The 8,963-nt window shown below is 58.8% G+C and overlaps 1 protein-coding gene across 2 annotated transcripts in view; it reads right to left on the bottom strand.

The window, feature by feature from the left end:
• The window catches only part of nup160 (nucleoporin 160), a 127,836-nt gene extending 122,882 nt beyond the window's left edge, over positions 1 to 4,954 (bottom strand). Inside the window, exon 1 of one of the 2 annotated variants that reach the window (XM_063062298.1) lies at positions 4,841 to 4,954. In XM_063062298.1, the coding sequence (XP_062918368.1) occupies positions 4,841 to 4,943 (103 nt within the window). In that variant the 5' untranslated portion in view covers positions 4,944 to 4,954. The remainder of the gene's footprint in view (positions 1 to 4,840) is intronic. The other variant, XM_063062299.1, reaches the window with a different exon arrangement.
• Positions 4,955 to 8,963: the final 4,009 nt, after the last annotated feature.

The raw sequence follows: 8,963 nt of genomic DNA on the forward strand, positions 1-8,963 counted from the left end.
ATTAACGGGAGAAACACAGCGGGGTGGGGGGGGACAGAGGGCGGGATGGATGAACGGGAGGAACACAGCGGGGGATGGGGAGGAACACAGCGGGGTGGGGGACAGAGGGCGGGATGGATGAACGGGAGAAACACAGCGGGGTGGGGGGGGGACAGAGGGCGGGATGGATTAACGGGAGAAACACAGCGGGGTGGGGGGGACAGAGGGCGGGATGGATGAACGGGAGAAACACAGCGGGGTGGGGGGGACAGAGGGCGGGATGGATGAACGGGAGGAACACAGCGGGGTGGGGGGGACAGAGGGCGGGATGGATGAACGGGAGAAACACAGCGGGGTGGGGGGGACAGAGGGCGGGATGGATTAACGGGAGAAACACAGCGGGGTGGGGGGGACAGAGGGCGGGATGGATGAACGGGAGAAACACAGCGGGGTGGGGGGGTGACAGAGGGCGGGATGGATTAACGGGAGGAACACAGCGGGGTGGGGGGGACAGAGGGCGGGATGGATTAACGGGAGGAACACAGCGGGGTGGGGGGGACAGAGGGCGGGATGGATGAACGGGAGAAACACAGCGGGGTGGGGGGGGACAGAGGGCGGGATGGATGAACGGGAGAAACACAGCGGGGTGGGGGGGACAGAGGGCGGGATGGATTAACGGGAGGAACACAGCGGGGTGGGGGGGACAGAGGGCGGGATGGATGAACGGGAGAAACACAGCGGGGTGGGGGGGACAGAGGGCGGGATGGATTAACGGGAGAAACACAGCGGGGTGGGGGGGACAGAGGGCGGGATGGATTAACGGGAGGAACACAGCGGGGTGGGGGGGACAGAGGGCGGGATCGTTTAACGGGAGAAACACAGCGGGGTGGGGGGGACAGAGGGCGGGATGGATGAACGGGAGGAACACAGCGGGGTGGGGGGGGACAGAGGGCGGGATGGATGAACGGGAGAAACACAGCGGGGTGGGGGGGCAGAGGGCGGGATGGATGAACGGGAGGAACACAGCGGGGTGGGGGGGACAGAGGGCGGGATGGATGAACGGGAGAAACACAGCGGGGTGGGGGGGACAGAGGGCGGGATAGATGAACGGGAGGAACACAGCGGGGTGGGGGGGACAGAGGGCGGGATGGATTAACGGGAGAAACACAGCGGGGTGGGGGGGACAGAGGGCGGGATGGATTAACGGGAGAAACACAGCGGGGTGGGGGGGACAGAGGGCGGGATGGATGAACGGGAGAAACACAGCGGGGTGGGGGGGGACAGAGGGCGGGATGGATTAACGGGAGAAACACAGCGGGGTGGGGGGGGGGACAGAGGGCGGGATGGATTAACGGGAGGAACACAGCGGGGTGGGGGGGACAGAGGGCGGGATGGATTAACGGGAGAAACACAGCGGGGTGGGGGGGACAGAGGGCGGGATGGATGAACGGGAGAAACACAGCGGGGTGGGGGGGACAGAGGGCGGGATGGATGAACGGGAGAAACACAGCGGGGTGGGGGGGACAGAGGGCGGGATGGATGAACGGGAGAAACACAGCGGGGTGGGGGGGACAGAGGGGGGGGGGACGATGGATGAACGGGAGAAACACAGCGGGGTGGGGGGGACAGAGGGCGGGATGGATTAACGGGAGAAACACAGCGGGGTGGGGGGGACAGAGGGCGGGATGGATTAACGGGAGAAACACAGCGGGGTGGGGGGGACAGAGGGCGGGATGGATGAACGGGAGAAACACAGCGGGGTTGGGGGGACAGAGGGCGGGATGGATTAACGGGAGAAACACAGCGGGGTGGGGGGGACAGAGGGCGGGATGGATTAACGGGAGAAACACAGCGGGGTGGGGGGGACAGAGGGCGGGATGGATTAACGGGAGAAACACAGCGGGGTTGGGGGGACAGAGGGCGGGATGGATTAACGGGAGAAACACAGCGGGGTGGGGGGGACAGAGGGCGGGATGGATTAACGGGAGAAACACAGCGGGGTGGGGGGGACAGAGGGCGGGATGGATTAACGGGAGAAACACAGCGGGGTGGGGGGGGACAGAGGGCGGGATGGATGAACGGGAGGAACACAGCGGGGTGGGGGGGACAGAGGGCGGGATGGATTAACGGGAGAAACACAGCGGGGTGGGGGGGACAGAGGGCGGGATGGATTAACGGGAGAAACACAGCGGGGTGGGGGGGGCAGAGGGCGGGATGGATGAACGGGAGGAACACAGCGGGGTGGGGGGGACAGAGGGCGGGATGGATGAACGGGAGGAACACAGCGGGGTGGGGGGGACAGAGGGCGGGAGGATGAACGGGAGAACACAGCGGGGTGGGGGGGACAGAGGGCGGGATGGATGAACGGGAGAAACACAGCGGGGTGGGGGGGGGACAGAGGGCGGGATGGATGAACGGGAGGAACACAGCGGGGTGGGGGGGACAGAGGGCGGGATGGATGAACGGGAGGAACACAGCGGGGTGGGGGGGACAGAGGGCGGGATGGATAACGGGAGAACACAGCGGGGTGGGGGGGACAGAGGGCGGGATGGATTAACGGGAGAACACAGCAGCGGGGTGGGGGGGACAGAGGGCGGGATGGATGAACGGGAGAAACACAGCGGGGTGGGGGGGACAGAGGGCGGGATGGATGAACGGGAGAAACACAGCGGGGTGGGGGGGACAGAGGGCGGGATGGATTAACGGGAGAAACACAGCGGGGTGGGGGGGACAGAGGGCGGGATGGATGAACGGGAGAAACACAGCGGGGTGGGGGGGACAGAGGGCGGGATGGATGAACGGGAGGAACACAGCGGGGTGGGGGGGACAGAGGGCGGGATGGATTAACGGGAGGAACACAGCGGGGTGGGGGGGACAGAGGGCGGGATGGATGAACGGGAGAAACACAGCGGGGTGGGGGGGGACAGAGGGCGGGATGGATGAACGGGAGAAACACAGCGGGGTGGGGGGGACAGAGGGCGGGATGGATGAACGGGAGAAACACAGCGGGGTGGGGGGGGACAGAGGGCGGGATGGATGAACGGGAGAAACACAGCGGGGTGGGGGGGGACAGAGGGCGGGATGGATGAACGGGAGAAACACAGCGGGGTGGGGGGGACAGAGGGCGGGATGGATGAACGGGAGAAACACAGCGGGGTGGGGGGGGGACAGAGGGCGGGATGGATGAACGGGAGGAACACAGCGGGGTGGGGGGGACAGGAGGGCGGGATGGATGAACGGGAGGAACACAGCGGGGTGGGGGGGACAGAGGGCGGGATGGATGAACGGGAGGAACACAGCGGGGTGGGGGGGACAGAGGGCGGGATGGATGAACGGGAGGAACACAGCGGGGTGGGGGGACAGAGGGCGGGATGGATGAACGGGAGAAACACAGCGGGGTGGGGGGGACAGAGGGCGGGATGGATGAACGGGAGGAACACAGCGGGGTGGGGGGGGGACAGAGGGCGGGATGGATGAACGGGAGGAACACAGCGGGGTGGGGGGGACAGAGGGCGGGATGGATGAACAGGAGAAACACAGCGTGGTGGGGGGGGACAGAGGGCGGGATGGATGAACGGGAGGAACACAGCGGGGTGGGGGGGGACAGAGGGCGGGATGGATTAACGGGAGGAACACAGCGGGGTGGAGGGGACAGAGGGCGGGATGGATTAACGGGAGGAACACAGCGGGGTGGGGGGGACAGAGGGCGGGATGGATAAACGGGAGAAACACAGCGGGGTGGGGGGGACAGAGGGCGGGATGGATGAACGGGAGAAACACAGCGGGGTGGGGGGGGACAGAGGGCGGGATGGATTAACGGGAGGAACACAGCGGGGTGGAGGGGACAGAGGGCGGGATGGATTAACGGGAGGAACACAGCGGGGTGGGGGGGACAGAGGGCGGGATGGATTAACGGGAGAAACACAGCGGGGTGGGGGGGGACAGAGGGCGGGATGGATGAACGGGAGAAACACAGCGGGGTGGGGGGGGGACAGAGGGCGGGATGGATGAACGGGAGGAACACAGCGGGGTGGGGGGGGGACAGAGGGCGGGATGGATTAACGGGAGAAACACAGCGGGGTGGGGGGGGACAGAGGGCGGGATGGATGAACGGGAGGAACACAGCGGGGTGGGGGGGACAGAGGGCGGGATGGATTAACGGGAGAAACACAGCGGGGTGGGGGGGGACAGAGGGCGGAATGGATTAACGGGAGAAACACAGCGGGGTTGTGGGGGGACAGAGGGCGGGATGGATGAACGGGAGAAACACAGCGGGGTGGGGGTGGGGAGAATGCCGAGGCCTTGCGGGGGGTTGACCGGAGGAACACAGCGGGGTGGGGGGGGACAGAGGGCGGGATGGATGAACGGGAGAAACACAGCGGGGTGGGGGGGGACAGAGGGCGGAATGGATTAACGGGAGAAACACAGCGGGGTTGTGGGGGGACAGAGGGCGGGATGGATGAACGGGAGAAACACAGCGGGGTGGGGGTGGGGAGAATGCCGAGGCCTTGCGGGGGGTTGACCGGAGGAACACAGCGGGGTGGGGGGGGACAGAGGGCGGGATGGATGAACGGGAGGAACACAGCGGGGTGGGGGGGGACAGAGGGCGGGATGGATGAACGGGAGAAACACAGCGGGGTGGGGGTGGGGAGAATGCCGAGGCCTTGCGGGGGGTTGACCGGAGGAACACAGCGGGGTGGGAGTGGGGAGAACGCCGAGGCCTTGAGGGCGGGAGGTTTGATTTGATGGGCGCGGGACCAAGCGGAGGTAATAGGGCGCGAACCACATGGACCGCGGGCCCGGGCTCCGGACGACCCCACCGCCCCACCCAGCACGGTACCGGTGCCTGTTTCGTGCTCACCCAGGTCGGCCCGCACTTCACGCCAGGCCGGGAAGTCCCGCTCGGCGCCGCCGATCTCTAGAAGGCTCCGCTCCCACGCCGCCGCCATGTCGTCGCAATGCATTCTAGGAAAGAGCGCCGCCATCTCCCGCCTGTTTCCGATCCTTAAAGGGGCACCCGCCCGCCGATATACCACTGCGCAACTATAATTCTCTTAAAGCGATGTCGGTGGGGATCATATCGTCCCCTCGATTTGAAAAACAAAGTCTATAGTCGTTTGAGAGTGTTTGGTTGTAAGTCCTAACGACCCTGCTTCATTTGCTCTTGAGATCCAATAATTTGCTCCACCTGTTGATCTTCACTGTCTGGAGATTCAGCATCCAAACGTGTGAGAAAATTACGTGCGAAGCAGAAGCAGAACATTTGTCTCTATTATAAATTTGCTTAATTTATGTTTGTCTTGTGAATGCTGCTTATAGGATGCTATGTGTCTGTGATGCTGCTACAAGTAGGTCTTTCATTGCATCTATGCAATCATGTCCTTTTGCATTGACAATAAACTCGACTTCAACTTTGTGCTAACTGGACCATGCAACAAGATAGTGGCTGATCTTTGACCCCAGCATTCCCATATCCATAAAAAGTCAACAAACAAATGCACAGACTCTGTGAATCTGCAAGAGATTTCCTGTAAAATATATACTGAACTCGCCAGCAAGAAAGTATAAATAATTCTGGTTCATCTGCAAAGTGAGACAATGAGCAATAATTCTTGATGAATACCAGACTTATTTGTGAAATATTTTCTTCTTATCTTAATCAGATTTCCAGCACCTGTAGAATCTCTTGTGTCTCTGAGATCACTGTGTCTCTCCACGTTTTCCATGAGCTGTCATAGAACAACATCACACGAACCCAGCTGTTATCTTAGACACTGAGTTTAGAACCACACAGCAGATACAACAGCAAAGAAATGTACGGTACCATCCCTCTGGTTCTTGGCTATGTCTGTATTTAATGTGGACTTCCTCCCATCTTCATCCCTCCCATCTCACGCCTTTTCCTGTAAGTGGTATGCTCAACAGTAATCAATAATTGCTTTATTATTGTCACTTGTACCCAGGCACCGTGAAAAACTTGTCTTGCAAATCAAATCATTACTGTACCCGGTGCACTGAGGTAGAACAAGGTAAAACAATAACAATGCAGAGTAAAGTGTAACGGCTGCAGAGAAAGTGCAGTTCGGGTGGACAAGAGCAGAATGAAATAAGTGATGTGGTCAAGACTCTGTCTTCGGGAACAACAGCTTTATAACAGGGTGTTAGAAGCTGCCCTTCAGCCCGGTGGTATATGCTTTCAGACTTTTGCATCTTCTGCCCTTTGGGAGGGAGAAGAGAGAATGTCCAGGGCGGGTGGATTCTTTTCTGGGGCAGTGGAAAGAAGAGACAAAGTCCATGGATGAGAGGCTGGTTTCTGTATGTGCTGAGCTGCACCCCCAGCTCTCTGCAGTTCTTAAAGACAGACAGTTGTTCATGAATCTGACAGATTATTCCATAATAATAACCTTGCTAGTTCAAAGGGAAAGAAAATCACAAGAATATACTGTTACGGTTACAGAGAAAGTGCAGATGCTGGAAGACAAGAGGGCAAGGTTTAAGATCAGAGGTGAGGGATTTAAAAAGGACATCAAGGGCAGCTTCTTCACGTGAAGGGTGGCACTCATTTGGATGAGCTGGGGGGGGGTGCACATCAACATTTAATATGCACAGCTGGAGAGGTTTGGAGAACAATAGGCCAAGTGCGGGCAGATGGGACTAGCTCACTGGTAACACAGCTGGCATGAATCAGTTGGGCTGAAAGGACTGATCATGCTGGATGCTGTATCTGTGTGACTCTCAAAGTGCAAGGCGATGGCAGGCTGAAGGCTGATTTATACTTGTGCATAACACACATCAAAGTTGCTGGTGAACGCAGCAGGCCAGGCAGCATCTGTAGGAAGAGGTGCAGTCGACGTTTCAGGCCGAGACCCTTCGTCAGGACTAACTGAAGGAAGAGTGAGTAAGGGATTTGAAAGTTGGAGGGGGAGGGGGAGATGCAAAATGATAGGAGAAGACAGGAGGGGGAGGGATAGAGCCGAGAGCTGGACAGGTGATTGGCAAAAGGGGATACGAGAGGATCATGGGACAGGAGGTCCGGGAAGAAAGACAAAGGGGGGGGGACCCAGAGGATGGGCAAGAGGTATATTCAGAGGGACAGAGGGAGAAAAAGGAGAGTGAGAGAAAGAATGTGTGCATAAAAATGAGTAACAGATGGGGTACGAGGGGGAGGTGGGGCCTTAGCGGAAGTTAGAGAAGTCGATGTTCATGCCATCAGGTTGGAGGCTACCCAGACGGAATATAAGGTGTTGTTCCTCCAACCTGAGTGTGGCTTCATCTTTACAGTAGAGGAGGCCGTGGATGGACATGTCAGAATGGGAATGGGATGTGGAATTAAAATGTGTGGCCACTGGGAGATCCTGCTTTCTCTGGCGGACAGAGCGTAGATGTTCAGCAAAGCGATCTTCCAGTCTGCGTCGGGTCTCGCCAATATATAAAAGGCCACATTGGGAGCACCGGACGCAGTATATCACCCCAGTCGACTCACAGGTGAAGTGTTGCCTCACCTGGAAGGACTGTTTGGGGCCCTGAATGGTGGTGAGGGAGGAAGTGTAAGGGCATGTGTAGCACTTGTTCCGCTTACACGGATAAGTGCCAGGAGGGAGATCAGTGGGGAGGGATGGGAGGGACGAATGGACAAGGGAGTTGCGTAGGGAGCGATCCCTGCGGAATGTGGAGAGAGGGGGGGAGGGAAAGATGTGCTTAGTGGTGGGATCCCGTTGGAGGTGGCAGAAGTTATGGAGAATAATATGTTGGACCCGGAGGCTGGTGGGGTCACTAGGAATAGGGTTCCCCTGGTCCTCACCTACCCCTCCCGCCACCCCACCAGGAATAGGGTTCCCCTGGTCCTCACCTACCACCCCACCAGCCTCCGGGTCCAACCTATTATTCTCCGTAACTTCCGCCACCTCCAACGGGATCCCACCACTAAGCACATCTTTCCCTTCCCCCCCCCTGCATTCCGCAGGGATCGCTCCCTACGCAACTCCCTTGTCCATTCGTCCCTCCCATCCCTCCCCACTGATCTCCCTCCTGGCACTTATCCGTGTAAGCGGAACAAGTGCTACACATGCCCTTACACTTCCTCCCTTACCACCATTCAGGGCCCCAAACAGTCCTTCCAGGTGAGGCAACACTTCACCTGTGAGTCGACTGGGGTGATATACTGCGTCCGGTGCTCCCGATGTGGCCTTTTATATATTGGCGAGACCCGATGCAGACTGGGAGACTGCTTTGCTGAACATCTACGATCTGTCCGCCAGAGAAAGCAGGATCTCCCAGTGGCCACACATTTTAATTCCACATCCCATTCCCATTCTGACATGTCTATCCACGGGTTCCTCTACTGTAAAGATGAAGCCACACTCAGGTTGGAGGAACAACACCTTATATTCCGTCTGGGTAGCCTCCAACCTGATGGCATGAACATCGACTTCTCTAACTTCTGCTAAGGCCACACCTCCCCCTCGTACCCCATCTGTTACTTATTTTTATGCACACATTCTTTCTCTCACTCTCCTTTTTCTCCGTCTGTCCCTCTGAATATCTCTTGCCCATCCTCTGGGTCCCCCCCATCTTGTCTTTCTTCCCGGACCTCCTGTCCCATGATCCTCTCGTATCCCCTTTTGCCTATCACCTGTCCAGCTCTCGGCTCTATCCCTCCCCCTCCTGTCTTCTCCTATCATTTTGCATCTCCCCCTCCCCCTCCAGCTTTCAAATCCCTTACTCACTCTTCCTTCAGTTAGTCCTGACGAAGGGTCTCGGCCTGAAACGTCGACTGTACCTCTTCCTATAGATGCTGCCTGGCCTGCTGCGTTCACCAGCAACTTTGATGTGTGTTACGCACAAGTATAAATCAGCCTTCAGCCTGCCATCGCCTTGCACTTTGAGAGTCACACAGATACAGCATCCAGCATGATCAGTCCTTTCAGCCCAACTGATTCATGCCAGCTGTGTTACCAGTGAGCTAGTCCCATCTGCCCGCACTT

Source organism: Mobula hypostoma, chromosome 11 (genome assembly GCF_963921235.1).
Source record: "Mobula hypostoma chromosome 11, sMobHyp1.1, whole genome shotgun sequence".
Lineage (NCBI taxonomy): Eukaryota > Metazoa > Chordata > Chondrichthyes > Myliobatiformes > Myliobatidae > Mobula > Mobula hypostoma.